Source organism: Oenanthe melanoleuca, chromosome 3, assembly GCF_029582105.1.
Source record: "Oenanthe melanoleuca isolate GR-GAL-2019-014 chromosome 3, OMel1.0, whole genome shotgun sequence".
Lineage (NCBI taxonomy): Eukaryota > Metazoa > Chordata > Aves > Passeriformes > Muscicapidae > Oenanthe > Oenanthe melanoleuca.
In genome coordinates, this window is record NC_079336.1 from 56,145,056 (window position 1) to 56,172,113 (window position 27,058).

Below are 27,058 nucleotides of genomic sequence, written 5' to 3' on the forward strand. Positions count from 1 at the left end.
ACTTCACTTTTTATGAGTTTTCTGCTGATGTTCTTAGCCATGTGGCTCAAAAGCACTGAATTCCTGCCTCTGCAGCTAAAGGAGATTCCAAGAATCTGGAAATAGACTCTCTTTTGTGAGGAGTTTAGATGACACCTGATGTCCCTGCCTCCCTCTGATGGATGATCTCCGTACATGATTTGGTTTAGGAAGAACAAGAAAAACAAAAAGCTCTTGGCAGTCAAAAGCATACTAATGAGGCCAAACAAAGTAGTAATTCAGAGAGATTTTAAATTAGCATATTTCTCTGTACTTGTACCTAAGGGTTGCTAAGCTTCCCTCTGTTTCATGCTATTGACCTGAATGATGATCTTTTGGCCTGAGATGTAATGGCTTTTGCTGGCAAAACTGGAAAGAGAAGAAATGGGGAAAAGTCCTTATTTCCACTTCCGGAAGGAAACTATTTGTGACTTTTACCAGTGGATGCACTGGGTAAGTGACCAGACTTACTGGCATCACTAATCCATTAATGTACCAATGAATACCTTAAGAAAGTAATTCTCCAGATTACTTAGCAGCAATTAAATATAGTTTCAAACTTAATTTTGAGCACTTGCCTTCTCTCTCCTGATTCAATACAAGAGCTTTACTAGCTGTTGTCCTTACCTTCTGTGTTACCATGATGCACAATAAGTGACATTTTTCTATATAACATCTGTTCAAGTCAATTTATCCACTCCTACTCTGCATGCAAGGCAGACTGGATGATGGGAAGCTATTTGTGATAAATCACAAACTGTTTAACTGCAAAGTAATTGTAAACGGAATGAAAAAGTTTTAACACATATTTTAAGGTGAACCATCCTCTTAGGACTTTGGACTCTCCGCTGAGGAGAGTGCAAAGAACCTGCTGAGGTGGATGGGGCTGACAAACAACCTGGGCTCCCTTATTGTCTGTTGGGAAGCTCTCGTCACTATCGTATTTTGTAGAAATTTGTGATATTGTCTTCTCATAAAAGACCATGATGAGTTGCTTGGGCTGTTTTTACCATCATATATATCCTTTAAAGTTTTAATTTCCTTCTTATGAGATTAGAGAACTCAGGGCCCCTGACAGATTACAATTTTCCCCACACAATAAACATGGGTCCAAGCTTTAGACAGAAGTAGAAGCTCAGACTTTCAGTGTATTTAACCTTGTTTGCAAGGTATGTGTTTTTTGGTTAATTCCAGTGAAAACATAGTTCAAGCTGTTTTATGAAAGGTAGCCCTGTTAAAAATTTGGTCATGAAGAACACTTGTGAGTATATTTTTTTTTCTTGTCTGGATAGACAGGAAAAAAGGCTCTCACAGGTAGCAGAGGCTTCTCATAGAAACTCACATATGGAACTGTCCATGCACCTTTCATTTCTCCCCATGGCTCTTCCCCACAAATAAGAAACTGTAAATAAGCCTGACTTGTGAATGTCTCTGCTGTAATTTCATTGTCAGCACAGATTTTGATTCCTTTTGTATGGAATTTTTTGGAGGAAAAGCAATTAAAAGGACGTTCCCAAAGAATGAAACCCAAGACAATTCTTGATATTAGTAAAAGACAAAACACTTATTAGATAACAGTTTGACCAACTTACCATTCTTCTATGACCTGAATACTCTCCAGTTTGGTCGTATGTGTTGGCCTTCCTGCATTGTCTCCTCTATCTTCATTCCTAACAGTGAGGCTGCAATGTAGTATAACACTTTATTTTGTCTAGAGAAAGATAGTTTAAAACAATGACTATAGTAATGCAAACTTTTAAAAGATATAGACCTATATAGGGTATAATTTTTCACTCTTGTGTTTAAAATTGTGGAGAAAAATTCTTATAATTACTTTTCCCCTGAACTATGATGAATATAAATTTACAGTTGCTATTAGCACATACAGGTTTCTTTTGAAGCTTATCCGCTTTTTGAAGTTTATCCACTCAAAGATGGGCGAATTCTTAGAGGTCACTCTTGAAGTAATTTTGCTTAGTTAACTAAGAATACTAACAACAGTATGAGTAGGGGGATATGAATATCTGAACTGGATACTGATGGGGCTTTGATGCCCCACCAGTTCTGGATAGTTTTTCAGTCTTCATGAATGTTCCCTTTTCTCTCTCCAAGATACAGTCCAGTAGATGGCTCAGATACAGAACTTAGCATGTGGCAGCTCCTTATGATTTCCTCTTCTGACCTAAATTTGTTTTCCATTCCAAAAAGTAAAACATACTGGCCTCAGAGTAGAAAGGCATCCATTACCCTCATATTAACACAAGCAAGGAAAAGGAAGACTTCCTTTATGCAAGGATGTTTTAAATGGGGATTTTTTTTGCTTCTTCTTTGAACTGCTAATTAGAATCACTTTTTTTTTCTGCAAATATCTTTTTAATCAGATTTCCTGCAGTGGCAAAGACTTCCTCTCTGTGTGTTCTCTGTGAATCTTCAAGAACATGGTATTGTCAGCAAACCCGCAATTCCTGACAACTACAGAAATAAAGTGTTTTGAGTGACATAGACATTCATATGGAAAACCTGGTTCTGATAATTAAGCTTAAGAAGTGAAATGTAGTAAGGAGATGGAAATTTCTTTTCATCAGGTGTTTGCTATGTGTCCGGTTGATAGAAAACAAGCAACCAAGTAAAAAATCCTCTAACCCTAGGCTGAGCAGTTAAACCTGCATGGGGGTGAGCCTAGAACCAAGCATATAGGTGTTGAGAAAGTCATGTTTTGGCAGTCTGTTTTTCCCCTTGGTATGCCTATTGTAGCTGCAATTGTATCTGGAGCTCTGTGGTTGGTGGTTTCCTGAACCCTAACCCGAGGCGTAAGCCTAACCCTAGACTGAGCAGTTAAAACTGTATTGGTGTGAGGCTGGAGGCACGCAGAAATGTGTGAGGGGAGCCATGTTATGGCAGTCCTGTGTTCTCTGTGGCATGCCTTTTGCAGTGGCAGAGTCCCAGATCCTCAGGGCTTGGTAGGTTTCTGAACCTTAACCTTAGCTGTAGCCTTTACCGTAATTTATGCCCTAACCCTAGGCTGAGCAGTTAAACCTGCATGGGGGTGAAACAGGAGCCAAGCATATAGATGTTGAGGGAGCCATGTTTTGCCAGTCTGGTTTTCCCCTTGGCATGCCTTTTGTAGCTGTAGAGTTATTGGAGCTCTAGGCTTTGTGATTTTCTAAACCCGAACCCAAGGCGTTACACTAACCGTAGGCTGAGTAATTAAATCTGCATGGGGGTTCAGACTGGAGCCAGGCAGCAAAGTGTGGAGACAGCCATTTTTACACCAGTCCTGTGCTCCCCTTGGCATGCCTATTGTAGCTGGACTGTCCATGGAGCTCTAATGTTTGGGGGTTTCCTGAACCCAACCCTAGGCATAAACCTAGGACTAGGCTGAGTGCCTAAACCTCTATGGGGGTGAGACCTGAGGGAAGCAGAAATGTGTGCATGGAGCCTTGTTATGGCAGTCCTGTGTTCTCCTTGGCATGCCTTTTGTAGTTGTAGACTCTCAGAACCTCGGGTCTTTGCTGTTTTCTGAACCTTAACCCTAGGCATAACCCTAACCCTAAACCTAACCCTAACCCTGACCATAACTCTAACCCTAACCCTAGGCATAACCCTAACCCTAGCTCTATACTGAGTGGTTAAACCTGCATGGGGGTGAGACTGGAGCCAGGCAGCAAAGTGTGGAGAGAGCCATTGTTGTAACCACCCTGTGCTCCCCTTGGCATGCCTATTGCAGCTGCAGTGCCCCTGGAGACCTGTGGTTGGTGGTTTCCTGAACCCAACCCTAGGTGTAAGCCTAACTGTGGGCTGAGCAATTAAAGCTGTATTGGTGTGAGAAGGAAGGCATATTTTGGCAGTCTGGTTTTCCCCTTGGCATGCCTTTTGTAGCTGCAGAGTTGCTGGAGCTCTATGTGGTTTTCTGAACGCTAACCCTAGGTGTTACCCTTACCCTCAGCTGAGCAGTTAAAGCTGTACTGGGGTGAGGCTGGAGGCACGCAGAAATGTTGGGGGGAGCCATGTTATGGCAGTGCTGTGTTCTCCTTGGCATGCCAATTGTAGTGGCAGAGTCCCAGATCCTCAGGGCTTGGCAGTTTTCTGAACCCCAGCTCCAGGCATAACGCTAACCCTAGCTGTAGCTGAAACCCTAGGCTGATCAGTTAATCCTGAACTGAGGAGAGAGGTTTCTTGCTACGATCAACTCTTGTGTCCTGTCTACATGGCAAATACCCTATCTCCCCTGGAATATCCTGTGTGTGGAAAACTCTCTTCCACAAATATTCAGCAGTTTTAATTGGTTACATTTTTGGGTAAAGGCCTTTGAGCTCACTCACTTCAGCTGAGCTACAAGTAAAGCTAAGTGATCATCTTCACTTATCCCCTGGAAGCTTTTTCATGTCCCCCCTGACTGCCATACTGCAAAGATCTCTTGCAGGGTAGATGTCAGATCCCTTCTGAGCCTTCTGTGTACAATTAAAGGAGAGAGATTATCGGGTGTCAGTGCCCCACAGTTTTTGAATTCACTGAGCTCCTTATGAAAGAAAGAGGGGATAAAAATACATGACTCTTGCTCTTGGTAGGACACAAAGGAGGAAGCAAAATAAAATTGGCAGAAAAGCCAACCTCCCTGTGCTAGTGCCTGAAGAGTTTTTTTGAAGAATGTAATTTACAAGTGTTTGGAAGAAAACAACTAGTTGCGTGTCTGCTCGGGGAGCTGGAGTAATGGATTGCTAAGTAAGGTTGGGGAGGTGAAATAGCAGGCTTACTCCTCTAGCCTTGCCAAAATGAGCTCAAAACTATAAAGTCACAGCTCTAAGTACGAAATGTGCAACTATCTGGAGAAAGTGGACTGTCAGAAGATTTACTGCAAATTTTGCAGGTCTCAGGCTACCCAAGTCATTGAAATCATGCCTCATAAGGAAGCACATTCTTCTCTCCTCTATTGAAATGGAGCTTTGCAGAAGATTAAGACGTGGGGTGATTCATGACCACAGGCACATGACTGGTACTTTTCTGTCAGCTACTTTAATTAGGCAGTCTTCCTGAAAGGAGTGCCTAAGGTCTACATCTGGTCAGTGAAAAGAGGAAGCTCTATAGAAGGTCTTCACAGGGATATATCATCTGCTCCTGCTGTAAGGGGACAAGTGTTTCCTGTTGGGAACTTCAGAAGCACTTTTTTTTTTTTTCACGGAGGAGGACTAGTGTTTCCTTCACTACTTGTACTCAGAAACAAGTTCAGAGCTTAAACTAGTTGGGCAACGTCATAAGCATACCTTTTAAAATAAAATAGCTATCTTAATAGTCCTGTTAATCTCCATTCTTTTTCAATCTGAACAAAGCTTATTAATAAAGTCTAGCTTTGTCCCTGTAAACTGAGCAATTTGCTATCCTGATGATTATCAAGCCAATAGATGTACTAAGTCTGACTCGGATGGAATTCATAGGAATCCTTATGGTGCTATGTTTTGGAGTTTTGACCAAAACACTGTTCATAACACATGAATGTGTTATTGCTGCTGAGCAATCACTGTGCAGAAACAAGGATTTCTCTGTTTCTGACACTGCCTTGTCAGTGGCCTGGCTGGGGGTGCATAAAAAGCTGTGAGGGGACACAGCTGGGACAGGTGACCACAACTGACCAAAGGGATATTCCACATCATATGACATTGTGATCAGCAATAAAAGCTGCAGAAGAAAAAGGGAGGATGGAAGTTGAGAGTTGTAGCATGTTTTCCCAAGTCACTGTAACATGTGGTGGACCATGGCTTTCCAGAACATGGCTGAACTGATGGGAAGCTGTGAATGAATTTTTTGTTTTGTTTTACTTGTGCACACAGCTTTGCCTTATCAATTAAACTATTTATCTCAATGAAAGAGTTTTATTGCTTTAATTTCTCTGATTCTCCTCTCCATTCTGCTGGTGAGGAGTGAGTAAGCATCTGCTTGAGGTTGAGCTTCCTACAAGCATTATTCCATAACAATAGAGAAGTCCTCCAAATAGTTGTTATCTTTAAGAAAGATATATTAGAGAAAAACAAAAAAAAATTTTCAATAAGATGTACCAAATAATTTCTCTAATTTTTTGCCTTTAACAAGTTTCTATTAGGCAAGATACTATTTCCCCAAACAAAGGTGTGAATATTTGCCTACGATGTTGTGCAAACAGAAGACTTAATGCCTATTCTGATTTTAACATGGGGTAGAACAGAAGAAAATAAGCACCACAAGAGTCACAAAAGATATTTTCAGAATTCTAATGATTTATTTGAATACAGGAACTATTGAACTAACTCTTTGAACAGTAAAACTGGAATTTTTTAAACTAAAATCTGCCCATACTCCTCCCATTTCTGTGGATGGTGAAGAAGTTGGAAGTGGAATTTCCACTGCAGAATCATAGAAGTTAAAGCTGGAAAATACTTACTACATCACCTTTTCTGTCTTTTTGATTTTAGCAAACATGAGTGATGTAACGATTCCTTTGATCACTTATTTGACTAAATCTTGAAAACTAGCTAACAGGATTTCTCCATGCTCTGTCTAATCTACTTTGCAAAAAAAATCCCAGTCTCAAGCCCTGAAAAACCCTGAAAGACAGTAAAAACAATTACTAGAGCAGCTGAAGGTACATGCTATGTTTTAAATCAATAATTACTCTAATGTAGGTTTAAAATGCATAAGCTATTTACATATATAATGACATTGCCTTCTAAGGACTGGAGGCACCCCAAGGCTCACAAGAGCTTGAAAACAGTTTCATTGTCAAATTTACTACTTCTTCAGTTGCAGCATGCTTAAAAAGGAAATCAGTTGTCATTAAGTTTTAGAAATTACATTATTTTATTGAATACTGTTGATATTATATGAATACTATTGATAGTATATGAATATTATTCATATTCTAGTATGCAAGGAAAAAGCCAACCCTAGCTGTACATGCACAGTGATGGCCTTTATCTTCATTCAGGAAAGAGATGTTGTATTCAGGGTGGATAATTCCATGAAAACAGCATCTCTGGGATTGTTAAAAAATAAGCAGAGTGCTAGGAATTAGTAACAAAACTCAAGAGCAAACAGAAAATATGGTGCATCCATGCCTCAACCACAAAAGCAGATCTAGTCACACATCTCAGATGGGAAATAGTAAAATAGGAAAGGTACATAGAGAGACCAAGGTAGGTGAGTAAATAGGACAGATAAGGAGAAATCATGGTCTGGGTCCGTTTCTGTATAACAGAGATTAAAAATAGAGAAGACTGTGGAAGAAAAGACAGCTGAAGGGAGATATTTGAAAGCTCTGTAAAATCCTGACCATCCTGGGAGCAATTAGTCACGGTTCTTCACATAAGGACAAGGAAGTATCAAATGAGATTATTTTCTAGCAGGTTAACACAAACAAGAGGGAATAAGTAATACTTCATGGAGTGCACAAGCCCATTGTAGAATTTATTGCTAGAGCAAACCCTGGATGCCAAAAGTTTAGATGAGTTCAGGAAGTAGCTTCAGAAAATGGTTTGACAAATTAAGGAATGAAAATTCCACCAAGGTCTATAAACCACACAGAAAGGAACTCTGGGCCAGGAAACCCCTAAGTTGCAGATTGACAGTAGTTGTAAGGTGTTTTACTGTGGATAAAGGAGGTGCATATCTACTATCTATTATCCTTATCTTGTGGTGTCTGATAAAGGTCACTTCCTGAAATAGGATACTGAGGTAAATGAATCTCTGGCCTGTAACACTGTAGCTGGTATTGTGCCCTTGTCCCCGAGCAGAGACAAAAGTGAAAAACACTCTCTCTTTACTTCCTGTTGAATACATTTTCACCTATTTCTCTCTACTGAACACATTGCAAAGTAACTTAGTAAAACATGAGCTCTGGCTCATCCTTGCTCCAAATATACTCTGCCTTCAGGTGAAACTGGAACTAACAGGCAAGGCAGGTCCACCCTGCTACAGCCTCCAGGATGTGGCAGCATCATGGAAAAAAACCCGTCCCGTTTGGTACCTAGAGCATATATGCTGGTATGTATTTTTAAATCTACTGAAGCAAATAGCCTCAGATTTTAGACTGGGGCCAGATGGATGATTGAAGTGAAAATAACACAGATACACAGAGGAATGGTCACTCCAAAAAAGCTGAACTGTCTGGTTAATATGGGGCATGGGCTCTGAACAGTACTGCATGTCATTTACCTCATATTTCAATACTGTGTTCATGAAAAACAAAGAAATAAAGGTCTCATGCATCTCAAGACACTGAGAATTTAAAGCTATTTCTGGAACTGACTTTAAATCATTGACTTTACAAGTGAACTCTTTGTTGAGGAAGGGACAAATAGCCCCTAAAATTATGCTACTCCATTTAAAAGATAAAGTGGAATTTAAGGCTCACATTTTCATATTCACAGAATTTATATCAGTAACACCACATATTCACATTTATGACCAACTCCCTTTTATTCTTCTAAATGCAGAGAACTACTTTATCAAAAGTAGAAGCAGAAAAAAATATTTTCAATTCAAGCTATAAAATATTCATTACTGAGTCTCTCACTCACAAATATAAGTTTTACAGCTGAAATTTCCTTATTTAGTTATGGCTTTAGTAGGATAAATATAGCTTAAATTTACTATTCTTTCCTCTTCCCATTCATGGATGTTCATCCATGGACATGCAACATGTCCAACCAAATTAGGGAATATTTAAAACAAATTTTTAAGTGAAAAGGTAAATTGTGTCTCCTCTCCCAGAACATGTCCCCAGTGCTTTCCATTCTCATAATTGACCTGTGGTTGATGTGGAAGTAAATATACTACAGGACATACCATGAACAGCTGCAGCAACAGCACCAACAAAAGCAACATGTGTTGTTGGGCCTTTGGTTTCCAGGTGCTTGAGACACAGCTGATGTTCCTTCATTTTGTGACTGCTGCCTCTTTCTCATTTCAGCTACTTCAGTGCCCAAGTGGCTACAAGAACACAGACATAAGAGATGTACAGAATTACTACAGACCATCATAAATTACATTCACATTTCTACAGCAATGTCTGATGCAACTGATTTTCACAGCTCATGGCAACAGAAGCAACATCATGTGACCAGATGTGACCATCAACTGAGCCAGCCAAGAAATAGTTCCATTGTGTTAAAAGCAGTTTCCAGAAGACCAAATCTCAGCGACACACTTATGCTCCTGTGCTGCTGAATCATGCCCATTCTTACTGCTGTGGCTGGACTCAAACAGCTGTTTATTATCAGTGTTTTTAAGAGCAAGCCATACAGCTTTTGTAGCACTTGGGAGAGACTGGCTTGTTCCTTACCATAGGACTATCACAGCTGTTTTCATTGTACTAAATATACAGTTAAAAATACAGCAGGATGGTTATTCACCTTAAACATGAGTTAGAAACTGATTTTTTTTTTACTTTCTGTCTTCTTTAGTCTATGCTGGACCAATGAAACCGATTTAAATGATATTATATCAAGGGCAGCTGTCTGGTAAGGGCCAAGATTTTTATGTCATAACTGAGAGGCTTGCCACATGAGAGTTATTGTTGCTAAATAAAATTAATAACAAATATGTATTTATAAAATACTTTTCCACCTTTGAGACTATTTTCTGGACACACATCTTTACTCATTGCCATTTTTTCCTAGGTTTTATAGGCCAAGATCTTTTTTAGGCCAATATTTTTTTTCCTCTCAGTGACTTAAAATATGCAACTGGAAGTAGTATACCATGCATAATCTAGTCTTCAAAAGAAGTTAAACATTTACTGCTAATTTACATTATTTAGGAAGGCTTAGATGTCAGGGTCCTTCTAATGGCTCACATCTTTGTACAACAACAACTGTAAGTTTCCCAGAGTAATGGCTAGTACAAATTAGAATAAAATTTAGTACTTTTGCCTTTGAAAAAGTACTAACAGATTACTGTGGGGAGGAGCTTGGTTTAAAACAGAAGTGGATAGAGATGGCCTGATGTGAGCAGCATGCACTGTGCTCCACACTCCCAGGGCATCCTGCAACAACCAGGAGTGCTGGGGAAAGGCAAAATCTGAGTGATTTGCCACCTGAGTACACCATGCACAGACAAAGAAGAGACACGCCACTTCTACATGCACTCAAGCAGCAACTGTGAGAATTTTCATTTACATGGTTGTTAAAACTCCCGAGGTTTTTATTCTGCAATAGTGTCCTTCTAGACAGCTTACAAACAACCACACACAGCAAGGATACCAAGCTTCAGAACTCAAACTCATGCTCTAAAACTCAAGGTTGGCAGTTATTTTGGCTTCTTGCATAGCTACCTTTCCCATGTATACTGTCACTGCGTAGAATCAAGTAATTTCTGAAGTGTTTGGTCAAGTCAAACAATGAAGAATCATTTAACTATCATTGGTAGGTGCACCTGCTTATGCTATTGATATTACTTATGGTTTATAGCTGCTCTTGAAAATTAAAATGACATGCCAACAAAACCCACACCTTTTTTCATGCCAAATGCAAACCTCTGGTGTTAACAAGGGATGTTCTGGTGTAATCAGATAACTGCCCATATTTTTTCGAAAGATAGAAAGAAAGGAAAACTGTTAAAGGCTAATATGTAGCTCAGAGAGTAAGTGACAGTATGAAATTACAGTGCAGAACTTCTGCTGACTGTGCATGATGTAGTTAAATTATTTCATAGATAGATTGTGTCATGCTGTAAATTGGGGTTTTTTCAGCAAGTGCAATGAATATGGTTAAAGGAATTAAAGCCAGATATTTTCAAATGGAATTATTGTTTCTTTTAACTAAATAGTGATTCCAGAAATATTTGTACAACAAAAAACCCCCTCAAAATTAGTTTCAGAAACCAGTAAATTACTCATATTTAGGCATTTGTTGGGCTGTAATTCCATTTGTTCCACCTGTGTACCTGAAGTCAAGCATTTTTTTCACCTTTTTAACTATATATAAATATATATAAATTTACTATGGCTGGAATATGTAGCACTATAAATAAAGGGGACAGGATGAAGATTTATCCATTCAGACATGATGATAATGGTTACTTTGCTGTAGTTTCACAAAAACTTTACCACACCACAAGATGCTGCTGCTGCTAAAATAAATATCCCTCTCCCTTTTCTCCTGCACAGCTCACAGTCATTCATTCCCTCACCTGAGCTGTCCCCCTTCTCTGTGTTGGCAGCAGCGTTTGTACAGGTAGCTGTTGAATGTGATAAAAGAGTAGGCATGATTGAAATTTAATCTAGAGGGAAAAGAAAAAAAATAGGTTTAACTTGCTTCAAGAGACTTTCTCATTTACCTCGGGAAGAGAATGAGATGTGAGCACTTGGACAGAGCAGGAGAGAAAATTGAACATCAAGCAGGCAAGGAGAATGTGGGGACCACTTTCTTCCATTCCTGCTCACACTGTCAGCAAGTGATGGTGAAATGTGTGGGAATTACGCAGCTGCAGAAATGTAAAATCTGCAACAGCAGTTCCCAACGCACAGAATATGGCAGAGAGGGACAGTTAGAAGTGGGGTTTCACAGGGATGGTTCACACCTTCAATCCTGCCCAGCAACCTCAACCACCGAAAAGTCTCCAGCATTCATCTTTTGGTATGAACTACCACGGCCAATGTTTCAGAGGTTTGCAAGTCTGGCAGGACACAGAATTGTGAAGAAATATAGCTCTCCACTGTAGAGCATTTCAGGAAAAATGGCTTCCTCCAAGATTGCTCAGGGCCAGTCTATCCAGTCTTTAGAGCAGAGCTGCTTGCTTTGCTATGTTCTAGCAGCTTTAGAGTATGGGGAGGCACATAACCCATCCCCTTTCTGGCCATGCATTATTCATTATTTGGTGAAGGAAGAAGTCATCCTTGATTGCAGATAAAGTTACATTTATCTATTTAGGCTGTATTTAAAAAAAAAAAAAAAAAAAAAAAGAAAACTGGTAAAAGAAAAAAAAGAATAGTAGAGTCAGAATCATAGAATGGCCTGGGTTGGAAGGGCCTGAAAGATCATCTTGTTCCACTCTCCCTGCCATGAGCAGGAACACTTTCCACTAGACCAGGTTGCTCAATGCCCCATCCAACCTGGCCTTCAAAGCTGCCAGGGATGGAGCACCCATAACTTCTCTTGGCAACCTTTTCCAGTGCCTCCCCACTCTCACAATAAAGAATTTTTTTCATAGGGAAGGAAGAAAGAGCGAGCAACATCCCCAAATCCTGTATGTACATGCAAGGAGATTCTGGCTCTAGCACAATAATGCATTAATTGCAATGCCAGCAAAGTGCTGCAATGGAACATATTTTGAAATGGGTTGTAAACATGGATATTATATAGTGGGACTATAGTTTCCAAATATAATGGGGAAAGATCTTACTGGCACAGTGGGAAAATTTGCATTTAATCCATTTCAGATTCTCTCCTTCCCACAGCTGACATTGGTGTTCATGCTGAACCTTGCTGTGTCTCATGGTAGAAAGATGATTTTGCTTGGCACGTCTGGGGCTCTGCTCAATAAAAGCATGGGGCTGAAACTTCAAGCAATGGAACAGTGTTCTCATTGAATACACGAAGTGTTCACCAGCTTATGCAATGGCTGAAGTAAAAACCATCAGCCCTGTTCTTCTGTTTGTGTTATTTTCTCTCAAAGAGCTTTAAAGCTGAAGTCTATAAGAAATAATGAAAACCCATCCTGTGATGCAAAACTACTGCATTTACTGAGGATGTAGTTGGATGGGTGGAAACTTCAGTTTCATGTTTATTTTGGTTGGATTTCATGTTTCATGTTTTATTTGCAAATACCAGATGTCATCTACGCAAAACAGTAATTGATTCCATTAGATTATTTAGGATGCAGAGGCAGGAATATCTTAATTCTTGGCTATATTTAGAGACTGAGTAGACAGAGGGTTTATATTTGGTGCCTTGGTCCAAGGCATAAAAAAGAAATTTAGAATCTTTGATTCAGCAAGTCACTCTGATGAGAGGAACAATTTTTCCTAAGTGTGAAAGTTAGTACATAATTGTGAAGGACTAGAATGTTGTGAACTGATTCTGAGTAGATCTTCTAGAATAATAGTACAAATAGTACACACTGTCTCCAAGATCTGTTTTCCTTTTAGCTTTTTCATCATTTTCATTCTTCCTGAGACCTGGCAAAAATACCAGGTGGTGAAGGTGGGCCTTTTGTCCAACTGAATGATTTTTCTCTTTGGTACACTACATATGATCTCTCAGACCATCACATCACAGGTATCAATTTCTTTTGCTACTTTTACATCTGGTTCTTTGCCTCCATTTGGTGGCATGGTTTACTAACTGTGTTATGAGTTCCATTTGTACTGACAGGAAATAGGAAAAGTATTTGAGCTTGCTTGACTGACTCATTCTCTTGGGGGTGTGTTGGTATTATGGCCCTTTGAGCAATCCCATAATCATGGAAGACTTCATTTTGCAGGACATCTGCTAGCCCTACTCTGTAGCTGAGGAAAGGAACCCAAGGGTACAGCAACTGTTTATTATACCAGTTATGAGACAGGTGGCTCTTATAAGCTGCAGAGCAAGAAAGTCTGTGTGACCCTGTGTATATCTTCAATCTTGCAGTGCTGGAAGATTATGAATACTAAAAAAACCCTTAGAAATTTGGAGTAAGATTTCCTATTAGTTCTGGAACCAATGGCACAAAGATCTATTTCTGTGTTTAGATAGTGTAATTACCTATTACCTATTAAGGTAGGCAATTCCACTGGGTTCCCAGGAGTAATTATTACAGAAATCCCATTGTGCACTGAGCACTATCTTGGGAAGACTGCTCTAAAGAAATAACTGATGGAAGAATTACTTGGTTTATTACATTTATACCTGGGAAGGCCTATTGAATACTGACTACAGTCCTCTCAAATTCCACAGAGTACCTCTAGAAAATGAAAAGAAGGCAATTTCTGAATTGTTGCACTTCCTTGACTCTCCACCTCCTGTAGGATTTGTACTAAGTTTTAGATAGGTTTTAAAGCATTTTCCCCAGAGATTTCCTAGGTATTGGACATGGCAAAAAATATAGGCTGCATCATTTAAATAATTTAATTTGATGTCTCTCTTCTGATGAACAGATTTTTTTTATTCTTTTTTCTTCCCCTGGCCTCAAAAGGCTGTGATTACAGTACTACAATTTTCTGAACCTTTGGCACTGTCCAGTCAGGCCCTCTTTGCTTGTTTTGGGGCCTTGCCTTGCACATGATCTGCCTGTAATAATTTCTGTCCCCCTCTTAGAATTGAGAAGGCATTCCCTGGAGAAGCTCCTTCATTATGAAACAGAGAAAAATCTTGAACCTCCACAGGGGATTTAAAAGAGTTTCTAGCCTATCTTCTGGAACCATTATCTAATGGCTGTTTTGAGAGAGAGAGATCATGTAAGGGTGAGGATAAACACGCACCATTTTATACAGCAAGGAAGTGGCTTTTTGTCTTTTGCTGCAGGCAGGACACATAATGGCTAAGATTTCAGGACAGAATTGGTGCAGAATCAGGTAGAGCAATCTGTCCTTTTTCAAACTTTGCAATAGGCAAGAAAGATCACCTTGCAAAAGAAAGGTGCAGTCAATGACTGAAGGATATGTAGGGTGATTTACTCTGCAGGCAAGAAACTTGGCCCTTAAAATATTTTTGTGATCTATCACATCAGTTCTTCCACATTGCTTTACTTCTTTTGACTTTGAAAATAAAGGGCCAAAACCTCAACCATGTAGTTTGTACAAATTCATACCTTACACCTGTTTATTTCAGACCCAGATGTGACTCTATCAATCTCTTAACCATACTTGCTTGCACTGTCTTTACTGGCATTCTCTTGATTCCTAATAAGGATTGTTTTTAAGTTTAGGGATTTCGAAAGCCTTTAAAACCTAAGTATTAAGGTAGGCAATATCCATTTAAGACCCATCCAGGCTTCACTGTGAGAACCAAAATGTACACTGAGGACAGCTTTGTATCCTGTGGATTTAAGGCTTCAAACTACCATTTTAGAATACATTCCATATATTGGGAAAATCTCAAAGTTTATTAGAACAGAGCTACATTAACACTTCCTTGAATTTTTTAATGAGTTGTTTGGGGATAATTGGATGGTCTTTACAAGATTTTGGTTGGTTGCTTGGGTTGTGGTTTCCTAAAATAGTCATAAGGAGATTGACAGAGATAATCCTGAATTCTTTTTCTTTCAAATAGTCAGTTTTCAGTAGTCAGTCAATTTTTAATGTATAGACCACTTTTTAACTTGAAACACTACGCAAAAACCCTCAGGGAATGCTGCAATGTGACACAGCTAATGATCTGCAATGGGCTCTTTGTTTTAAACTGACAGGGTTTTTTAAGAACAGACATTCTAGAGTAACAGAACCATGCAACACAGTCTGGATACAGCTGCCAGTTAAATAATACCACTGATGCATGTGCTGCACTTGCAATGCAAAGACAGCCCTAACACAACATCGATTTTTTATTTGTGCTGTCTTCATTCATCTGAAGGAGTCTTTTAAAGGTACCACAAGCTAAATGAAGACAGACCACAAGACTGTACCAGATGTTTCTGAGCTACCAAGATTTCCATACACTCCTTGCAATGCAGAGTGAGCAGCAAAATCAAGACAGCAGAACCACCCTTTTGAGTGATGCTGACCACTTACATCAATTGCATTCATACTACTCTGCACAAGAGACACCTCGACACAGGTACCTTCTCTTTATGTTACTAAACCCTGAAAGTCATTCATTACTTCACAAATAAATTCATACAAAGTAATGGAGAAGAAGAAATCTTCCAGAAGAAGTGCAATTGAGTTATTTTGAACTTTTGACATCATAGGTTTTGAATACCTGTTGGCTCAGAGCACAGGTTATTGCACCTACTGACTTTTGCTTTTGGAGAACTGAGGATTTGAGTATCTACAGCAAAATATCTTGCTCTTCTATTACTTACTGAAACTGAGCAAAAAATATTCATGTGATCTACTACTGCCATACAGACATATTTCTCCTGTCATGTCTTCTGGCCTAGAGATGTAGGGCTCTTTCTAAAGTCTTTCACAGCAAGCCCAGAGAAGGTCATAAAGTGGACATTCTATCCATTATAGAGCTAGAATAAAAAGAAAATAAAATCTAGTGGAAAACTGGCAGAAAAGTTTCAGACATTAAATGTTTTATTTAGGGTAGAATACTCCTATGCAAAATATTCATTTAAATTGAAACTGTGCAATTTGGCTCAACACTATGAAATCCTTGTCTTTTGTGCAGTAATATTCTTTTTATGACTTTACCAGACACCTTCTGTACTCTGTACATAAAGGATGTCTAAGATTTCTTTTTATTATGTTATCATGAACTTGGTATCCTGAAGAAGCCTTGCTTAAATCTTTCCATCATCAAGTAGATATGCATTTGTGCTTCTGAATCAGACATTACTGTTCAGTAACAAAACATTAAACCTGACATTAATGCATTATTGAAAAGTTAGAGATGGCTCCATGTGGTTTTTAAGAAGCTGCACTAAAATTATGATTAAGAGCACTTTACAGTCTTCAGGAATATTTTATAAAAAGGAAAATGTAAAACTCATCAGGAAACCTTTTATTTATTTTAAGTGTATTGTTTTTATTCATATGTGTTTGAAAAACATCTAAGAATCCTGTTTGCATGACATCTATATACCTATTCATTATGGCTGGCATGGCTTCCACATGAAGCCAGTATACTTTAGAAAGCTGAGAAGATAATTTCCTTACAGTGGGGAAATACAGACCTTGACATATTGCTGAAAAGAAGTGTTTTGTTAAAGTCTCTGACATTCCTCATGAAGAGGATACTAAGAAGACACTTGAGAGCCCAGAGAGCTTTATTTTATGCATTAACATTGTAATTTCTAAATAAGTTTTCCTGTGCTCAAAGCCTTTTCTCTGTATAAAAAGCTAGCTGTCATTTGGGGGTTATGTGAACTGCAAAGATTCTGTACAAATTTCATCAGAAATTTAAGAAAAAAGTCATAATCATAGCACAAGAATTTGCAGCCAGCATAGGCTAAACAGATTTGCAGGTGTGATCCAAGTGTCAAAAAAGTTTTACTGTTGGTGAACTACCTTTTCTGCAGGTAAGACCATTCTAGAAAATTTTCATCTGCAGAAATGGCAGCTTTTAATCAAAGAAGTCCACATAAATTTTGTTTATGGTGCACATGCTACTGAGGCCTGAAAGACAAAGGAAAGGATTAGGAAAATTATTTTAATGTGAGGAGAGCTTTTCTGAAACCACACTAGACATGGTTCTAGTCTCTGAAATGACAGAATCCACATTTTCACTGTAAGGTGAAGACTTGCATCCTCTACTTCAAAGGCCTTTTATTTTTTCAATTTCCTTTTCAAAATGAAAGTCTCAAATTTGAAGAGAAGGAGCTTCAAAAAGGCTTCCTGACTATAGGCTTTCTGAAATAACTCAATATTTGGGAGTCATGCTGATTTCAGTTACACTGACTGACTTCTGAGATATCTTCTGACATGATCTATGTGTGTTCCAGCCCTCCTTTCCCCAGCCACCCTCAAAAGGAAAAAAATAAAATATAATAATAAGTATTAAAAATAAGATATTAGTATGGTGTAGAGAAGGTATTTGGTTAATATGGTATAACAGAGGGAGAGGAGCAGAAGGTGGCATGAAGTACAAACAGCCTTAAAGTCTTTCTGATGGCTTGGTACAGTGCGAGAAGGTGAATGCAAGCACTAGATTCAGATGGGCTGCTTCCAGAATGAAAGGCAGGGGCAGGGCTTGTCTAGGTGCCATGTTCTGCTCACATTACAGTTTCTATCAACTTCACAACCATAGCATTAAAGAAATATTTGCCCTTGGCAGGGAGTGGCCAGGCTGTTGCATACCCACCTGTAATGAATCTCCACTTCTCTCCCACAGGCTGTGCTATTTCTGTTAAACTCATGGCAAACTCCTGGTGCTTGTGCTTTTATAGACAGTGCTGATGCTTGCTGGTCTGAGGAAGTGAGAAACCAGTTCCACCCTGTGCAAGGGATGTGCTCTTTTCCACCATGCTGGCACATAGAACCACCTATGGCTACCATGCTTGGAGAAGGGGTTTTTTTGTCTGAAATCCTGTATTTCTGTCTGAATCTTTCACTGTGCTTGCTTGTTCTGTGTTTAATGCTGTTTTGTTTACCTGCATGTTGCACATAGCAACACTCATTTTTCCATGTGCTGGTTCTAAGCATCACATCCTTCCTTCATGGTCTATCACATGTGAGGGTTTCCCACTTATAAAAAGAATGTGGCCTTTTGTCTTTACTAGCAGAAGGGCTCATGGGTGTGTGGATGTGCTGGAGTGAGTGCTGTGACATACACTCCCTCAAGGCTTTGCTACATGCTGTAATTGGTGCTCCCCCTTCCCCAGGGTCTGTGTCCCTTACAGCTGGTTTTGAGACATGGCTGGGGCTTCACCAGTGCAGAGAGAGCTGGGAGACGGATCACAGCCATCAGCATAGGACAGGCACTGGGAGGAGCTGTCAAAGGCTCTTGTATCTCTTTCTGCTATTCTGCAAGTTACCAGGAAAAAGTGGCATGAATTAAAAAGAGTAGTTGACTAGAGTGGGAAAACAGGAAGAGAGTGAAAAAATAAGGATGGAAGACAAAAAACATGAATTTACCTGAATAAATCTTGGGTCAGAACCATTGTGGAGCAACAAATTAGAATGGATGTCTGAGACAACACAAACTATATGGCTTGAAAAGCCAAACTTCTAATGGGAGGCTTTTTTAATCCACAGAAGATCAGGCACACAGCCTTCAGCTACTGTGTGTCTTGAGCTATATTTATATGTTAACAAAGTGGACATTCCAGCAACAACATTTATATGGTCAAATATATAAAAAGTCAACCTAGATCTCATGGAAAAGACAAGCCACGCCCATAGCCCAATATATCTCTGTGTGGTGGGAGCTTAAGATGCTCTGAAACCACTGTGGAAAACTACTTAGCATGTTGTGTGTTGGAGGGGATGCTTGGAGGTTCAGAGAAAGAAAACAAAACCCAATTATTTCTTCTCCTCTCTTTTCTCATCTTATGGTCATTTTTAATGCATCAGTTTGAAAATACAAAATGCCAACCATCTCAGTAAACAGATTTTTTATAGCAAGCTGTGCATGTGTTTTCATATTCACCAACAGTAAAGAAAAACTATGTCTTCCTGCAGAATCTGACAGTTATTGCTGTACAGAAAACTTAATATTAAAAAACATTATAGGAGTTTTTATTCCTTTTTTTTTTCTCTCATTTTTTACCCTACCATGCATATGAGTTATTCTATCTATAATTTCTAAAAATGCTAAATAAAAAAATTTGATAGAAAGAATCCATCATTTTTCCTTCTCAGAAAGGATATTTCATTTTGAAGGACAAATAGCAATAGTAAGTGATATTCTAGAATTTAATTTATTCCCCCTTTTCTTTCTATGATGATTATGTGAAGCAATAAGTGCCTAAGGAAGGCTGTGGTGCTACTGCATTTTTTCAAAGCTTAAGAAGAGAAAAAGAATTGCAAATTATTTGATGACCAGAAAAGAGCAAAATACATCCAAACACAGAATACCCCTTTGAATACCACTTATAAGTGAATTATAAAAGAGTCTTACATAAAACACTTTCTTACTTTCAATACTTTGTTTTTATAAAGTTTAGAGGATGGAACTTAAAACTACTCTTTTCATAATCTTTTTATTATTCCAATGTAAAAAAATATCTGCTGAACCACAAGGGACAGAAAACATGCTGTGAAAACATAAAATCTTCGAAATCTCTGGGAACATGTAAATTTTGTATGAAAGTTTCATTTCTATAGTCATATCCATACATTTACAGGCTCTCTGCTCTTATGCTGAGCATTAGCTCAGACTGCAATCACTGTTACTGCACAGCAAGGTGTTAAAGTAGCTCTTCCACCAGAGTATGCAATGAGATAAGGTGAATTGACTTAACTTAAAAAAATTGCATTTTTGAAGATCAGCAGATGAGAACTCTTAAAACACTGCTGTCACCTGAGTGGAGCTTAATGTGAATATCTGGTCTAGCCTCCCTCCCATAAAAGCTCTGCCCACTGGCAGGACAGCCTGATGTCCTTGTTTACTGCTGCACAGATGACAGATTCCAGAGGGAAGTTCAGAGGCATCTTTTTACCCAACATTTCATAATGTAAGGAACAAAAAAAATTTACAGAACTTTGTAGAAAGAAGTATCCTTAAATATCCTCTAGCCAGTGAATACTTAGGCAGGGGGATTTTGTTGAATTTAAAAAAAATTATGTCTGCAATGATAAGATGACAAGGTAGTGTTTTAACTTAAAAGAGCAGTGCAAGAGGAGCTTTGGAAAGCCTGTTGACTGTATGTTTAAGCACAGCATTAAGTGGATTAAAAAGAACTATGGGCAGGGCAGATATGACCCGTCCAGTTATCTGCAACTCCACCTTCCCCACAATTTGCCCTCTTCCAGATACTCAGCTGTGATTCTCTCCACAAAAGCTTTAGTAGGACCTCTTTCCTCTACTTGGTTGTTTGATTTTTTGCTAAATTTTCTGCCTTTGAGATTGCCTTTGAAAGTGTGACCTGTCCTTTGGTTGAAATTGAATGACATACAAGAATTTAGGGGAGAGAGAAAGGCAGACACAGCAAGGATCATCTGTTGGGAAATCAACATGAAAAGTCAGAAACGAGATGAATGGTGAAGAGCTTTGAGCTCTGGATAGCCCATCACCAAATAACACATTTCTGGTTTTTCCAGCCATAACCATGATCCAGGAGCTACTTCAGTCCTTGAGGCAAAGAAGGAAGGCTGTTGCTGGAAAGGGGTGTGGAAGGAGAATAGTGCTCACTTTCCAGCCCAGCTGCATTGAGTTTAGCAGAGCTGTGGTTTTATTTCCCTATGTCAGGATTATTTAGCCTAGATTCAGTCCTGACAATTGTGCCATTTCATCATGTGCTTTTGGATAGAGAAGCAAAAAAACCTAGAAAATATGGTTGAAGCTATCAAGCTTTGCAGTGGAGGAAGCTTAATATTAGAAACTACCTAAGCCTCTTCTTAAAAAAGGCAAAAATTAGAAAAAAAGTTTCTTCAGTCTTTGTTTTTTTTTTAGTCACATAACACATAAAAATTTAAAGTTTTCCATCTGAAGTGCCTTATCTAGCACTCATTTCAGGTCAAAATTCTTATGTTCTGTTTTAACTTGCCTCAGCTGATCCTTTTGAGTCAAAAGGTAGAGTATGTTCTACATTTAGATGCAATATGGAATCAGTTGCTTTAAAATATCTACCATAGCAATTTCTAGCATTTTTTCTTCTAAACCCCTTTATAATAAAAAAATAATGAAGCTTTAGTTGAGTGAGCAAATTGGAAATTAGGGCACTGTAGCAAGCAGAGCTTGTTATGGACCAAGACATACCTTTCCTCTTATGAAAAATACAACATGTTCTGTATGATAGGACTTACAGAAATATCCATATTATTGTAGTACTTTCTGTACTGAATCTTAAAAAATTCTCTCATTTGAAGCAAAGTGAAGATGAGGCTCTCACTCTGAAGAAGGTGAAATTTCTGAATATACTCTAAAAACCTTAGGCATAAAAGATTTTAGAAAAAGAAACTAAAAAATTACATAAACCACAGAAAGCTGAATGAAATTAATTTTATTTACTGCAAAGCTATCTGTGTTTTAGGTGTTAGACATAAGGTTGTTTCATAGTAGTGGTTTCTAAGGTTTCATGATGTGGAGCAGAGCATCTGCTGACACTGTAGTTTTTCACAAAGTAAAGAACATTACATTTGCTACAGCTAAATAAATCCTTACCCTTTGAGACAAAAGAGGAATATTTAACACAACTGTGCAGCCTCAGAGTTCTATTTTGTGTCTTTCCTTGTTGATATCTGAATGGTGTGCAACTAAGTGCAATGACAAGTAAGAACAGAGGCTTCAGAGAGGGACATTAAACAAAATATATCTCAATAAAGAGACTACTGCTTTGTTTCAAGAGCTCTCAAATGAAATTGGTCTTCCCTGTTATGTTTTATATTTGACTCACACTTCTTGCAAAGTTTTAGTACATCCAGTGAATGCACAACTGAAACAGCAACACAGCATTTCTTCCCAGCACACTTGACACAGGTCAGAATGCCTAATGCCACTCTGACAGTCCTTGCTAGCTCTAATACACATCTCTTGGAGTGGCTTCATTCCACCATACAGACAAGGAGAACAAAAAAATCCCAGTGGAACTACTTGGTTATGCTTGGAAACAACCTGAGGAGAAGAATTGCCCTGTGCTGTAGAGAGGAGCTCACAGATTGGAAGAAATGAGGCTGATAGTGCAGGCACTCCTGACACCCATAGAGCATGTGGGGGCAGAGGTCTCTGGACTACCATTCCACTGGAGGCCACCTCAAGCCTCTTCTGAAGGGACAACAGCTCACAGACAAAAAGAAAAGAGATAACAGATATAGCAGATCCCTAACAGGGATACTTCCCCCAGTTGTACTGCAGGTTTTAGTTACCTCTTCTGTTTGTTATCTAGCTGTCCTCTTGTGGGGGAAAGGTCACCTGGACAACTCTGCTTCTGGTTACTTGTTACTATCTACTGCTTTTCTCTCTAAAATACTGTCAGCACTAACTGGGCATCAGCATTCAGTGTTGGAGCACTCCATATATCTGCAGTTCATAATCCATTCATCTTTTATTTCAGGGCTGTCTTGGACTGTAACAAAGCATTCTTCTGCTCATTGCTTTTCCTAAAATTTGCAGAGTCATCCTAAGGACAAAATCTAACACGGTTCCTCTGTTTTTTTCTACACTGGCCAGGCATACTCATGCTGTTTGTGGGGTGCTGCTCATGGTAGACTTTGACATTGTGGAAAATGAGGACATAAATCAAATGCATTTGGAAACAGACCTGAAGTAGAATGGCATTCAGAAGTCAAAGTCCTGTTTATCATTCAAAATTTCAGGCAGAGGCCCTTCCTTTGCCTGTTAAACATATTGGTAAGAATCAATTCTGGATCTTTCAGTAAGCCAAGGGATTTGTCTCAAATTGCAGTCCTAGGGGAGTTTTGTGTCTAAATTCACCTTCCTCAAATTACCTTTGAAATCTAGACCAGTCCTTAACTCCATTTGTATTTGCATGGAATATCTTGTTATAAAATTTGTTGTTTCTGGGCCTCCTTTTTGTGCATTGCTCCTAGTTTGAGCATACCATAGGTCATTAGCCACCCTACTTGAGTTGTTAAAAATAACAAAGCCCAGCAGATTCTTTGGTACCATCTACTTCTGGAAATATAATGTTTCTGCCTACCTTCCTTTTCAAACAGCCAATTTGACTCCTGTCAAAATATCTAAATATCTAAAACTTCTCTATGAGCCTTTCCCATTTCCAGACTTTCAGCTCTCAGTGGAGGATGACCTGCTCCTTTCTTCCCCTAAGGCTGGGGTGACAGTTTCAATTACTGCTTTGTCATCTCTGGACTGGTGCCTGGCTGAGCTCAACATCCCTTGAGAGATCCCTCCATGTCCTCCCTCCTTCAAACCCAGGAGTGGCTCCATCCCTGCTTCAAGCCCACAGAAGGATGCTGTTCCACAGAGGGAACTGCAGGAATTAGGTCCCCCAGGATGGGCTGAGACAACTCTACAAGCAATTCTTACTGCAGGAGGCAGGAACTTGACAAGATGAGGAGATTTTTTTCCTATTTTTATGTAAATACATCTACCACCCTTCCCTCCCATGTCAAGACACTGCTTTCAATCACAAGCAGGAAGTGCTTAAAGGCATGTTGCAGGCAGTTCTTTTCAAGTTGATTAATCATTACAGATAATCTGAATCTAGTTAATGAAAATGATAAGAACCTGGAAGTTGCGTGTTCCATTAGTAACATGTGCTCTGACAGGAAAGCTAATTCAGCTGAAACAAAAAATGGCTTATGAAAATTATTCAGATGATGTTTCTGGACACTCTTGCTCAGGTTCTTGTGAACTCACCAGGTATCTTACTTGTGATTTATCCATAAACAAAACTTCAAAAATAACCTGCCCTATCCTGAAACACTTGTGAATTACTCAATAATACTCACAACTATGACTGCACACTTTTCTCAGAAAAAAAGAATCAAATTAAGTATTGCTGCTCATAGCAGATAGTTCAAAATCTACAAAAGATACTGCAGAAGTAAACAGTTGTGTCTTGCTGCAAATTACTGAACAACATGTAATGTTCTGCCAAGGACAAATCAAAGTTTCCCTGAGACTGCTGGAAAACAGAATTTATGCAACACCAAAGGTTTCTGGTGGTGTGGTAGTGGTGGACAGATTTTGCTAGTTATGTTCTAAATTTCTGGTTGGGGGAATTCTCCCCTCTCCCTGCCTCCTCTCAGATTTGTTCAGTTCAACATCAGACTGCTTCTGTCCCTGATGCCATGATTCATCAATTTCCTGAATGCTGGGAGCATTTGCAAGATTTGTCTCCTCTGATGTACTGCTTTTCCCTCATTGCCTAAACCCCACAATGTACCACTGAAGTCCCATTACTGGAAGTGCCTCACAGGAAACAGCAGGTAGAAAAGATCTTGATGCAATGGAAAGGTGCTATTCTGCAAGTGATGCCTGAAATACTTGACTGGAGTTGTTATAATTAAAGGTCAGAAGTTTTGCAGAATTATTTCAATATCTGAAATTAACACAAATACTTAAGTAAGGCAGATTACCGTTGGATTGAAATTGTAATTTTTATGCAAGTTAATTTATGTTACAGAGCCAGAAAAGATGCTTAAAAAGTCCACTGTCACTTCTATCAGCTTTGTGTTCTTTTCAAATTCAAATTAATCCAGAAGAATAATTTTACTGGAGTGGTTCCTTTCCTATTCTCATCACTCATTATTTTAATTTCATTATTGAAACTATTATTTGTATTAATGAATTGACATTTTAGTGACAAAAGGCCAAATTCTGATGTTCTTACTTAGTAGTAAATGCAACTACTCTGTTGAGTCTATTGTAGGTGTTCTTCCTTTGCAGAGGTGTGGAGAGCCTGGGTGTTCTTGCACTAATCAGGAATGTGACATTGGCACTTCTGATGATTCTGTCTCTGTCTCCACCTACTTCTCATTCAGCAGTTCAAGACTGCAGACTTTGTTTCATTACCTATTGAGGCTGAGAAAGTGATCTCTTATAGTTTTGGTTCATCCAGGGCTTTAATGTCAGCAAGGCCTATGCAAATGAGACTACTTTTGCTGTTATGGTTGAAAGACCAACCTCTGCCATTACACTAAAACCCTGAGTATCTTCTATCTTTTTGTTTTATTATTGCCTAAAATTCACACTGAAGAGTAGCTGCTGTAGTGAACCAGGTATCCAGGTATCTCTGTCATTTCTTCAGTTCTCCTCTGGAATTATATGATGCATCCCTTCTCAAGGACAGTTTGTTTCCTTTTAGATGAAGAATTATTCACCAGAGATTCCCAGCATAATTTATTCAAACTCTCCTGAAACATATCGATTAGGATGTTCAAAGTGAGTGATTTGTGCCAGTGAATAAATTCCCCCTGGGGAACAAAGGTGTCTGCTGAAGATGAGACTTGGAGAATATCCCAAGGCATTCTCAAGTGCACAAGAAAAAGATTAATTATATCTTCCCCCCAAATATCTGTGGCTAGAAAGATGGAATTGCACAGGGAGACTGTAATCACTATTCTTCTGCTGCACTCTAGAAGAACAAAGAATCAAAGAAAAGAGGATTTGATTTGGAGGAATAAAAAGGTTCGAAATCTCTCCAGAATCTCATTTCCTCATCCTAGGAATGCAGGAATTCCAACTCATCCTACACATACCCAACTCTTTTGACACTGTTCTTATGACTACACTTCTTCCACCCCCACAGGTACAGCTCCTGCTGCAAGCACCACTGCTGTCTGTGACAGTGCACCTTACCATCCCCTCTGCTCAGGCAGCAGTAATAAATCTGCTGGGAGGTGCAATAGCAGCAAAGAACAACCCCTTTTTTCCATGAAAATTTGGACTAAAAATGGGGAGGATTCTTTACAAGCAGAGCTAATTTGTAATAATTGGCAAAGTATTTATTCTATTAAGGTATTTCAAGAGGAACAGGAAGCTCTGCAACACTGTTCACGTACAGTTTTCTGTAGCCCTGCAATTAGCAGAATGTAAACGTTTTGTTGGGCATCACTGTCACAAAAGCTATTCCATGGAGTAAAGGAAAATCTAGGTTTTAATCTTTTTTCATCAAAAAAGAGATACTTATGACACCAGCCTCCTGTGAAATTTCAACTACTGGCACTGTGCATGCTGATATGTTATATCCTGCAGAGCTGTGCAGATGCTTTCCAGGGCATTAAGCAATCCCAGTCTGACCATGCTACTTCCCCTTGCAGCCACAGCAAACAAAGTCAGTAATGCTTTCTCCTCACTATGAGATTTCCTGGGAAAGAAGTTGCCTGAGATAACATCACCTTAATTTTTAAGCCCTCACTCCCCAGATTTCTTTTTTTCCTTGGATTACACAAATATCATATTTCTTTTGCACAGTGCCAACTTCTAGACAATTTCCATATCAATCTAGTAGAGGTACAGTCAGGAATTTTTCAACTAAATATTTATTAGAAAAAACTACAATTGTCAGAATCAAAACTGACTGCTGAAAGAATTGTTTTTTAAAGATGTTGTCTTAAGAAAAGATCTTTTATAGCAAGTTTGGAAGTTGCCAAAATATCTCACTGAAATAATTTTGTTAGTTTTGTTTTGTTTTTTATTAATGAAGAGCAGTTTTTATTTTAAAGAAATCTTTAGTTAAAAATTAATAAATTTATATTGTGAATTGAAATAAAGGAATAACAAAACCTTGTTTCAATAAGTCCAACCAAATACCCACATTTTCCCATGTATGAAGAATGGTTATGTTCAAGACTTTTTTCACTATTCAAGGCAGAAACAGTTTTGAAAATATTCATATGCTTATG

General features: G+C 38.8%; 1 protein-coding gene across 2 annotated transcripts in view; it reads right to left on the minus strand.

Moving 5' to 3' along the window:
* Positions 1-27,058, minus strand: part of RGS17 (regulator of G protein signaling 17) — a 53,681-nt gene that overhangs the window by 3,834 nt on the left and 22,789 nt on the right. The window contains exons 2-3 of one of the 2 annotated variants that reach the window (XM_056488008.1): positions 8,833-8,976; positions 1,611-1,700 (exon numbers count right to left, since the gene is read on the minus strand). In XM_056488008.1, coding sequence (XP_056343983.1) covers positions 1,611-1,700; positions 8,833-8,951 — 209 coding nt within the window. In that variant the 5' untranslated portion in view covers positions 8,952-8,976. The remainder of the gene's footprint in view (positions 1-1,610; positions 1,701-8,832; positions 8,977-27,058) is intronic. The other variant, XM_056488009.1, reaches the window with a different exon arrangement.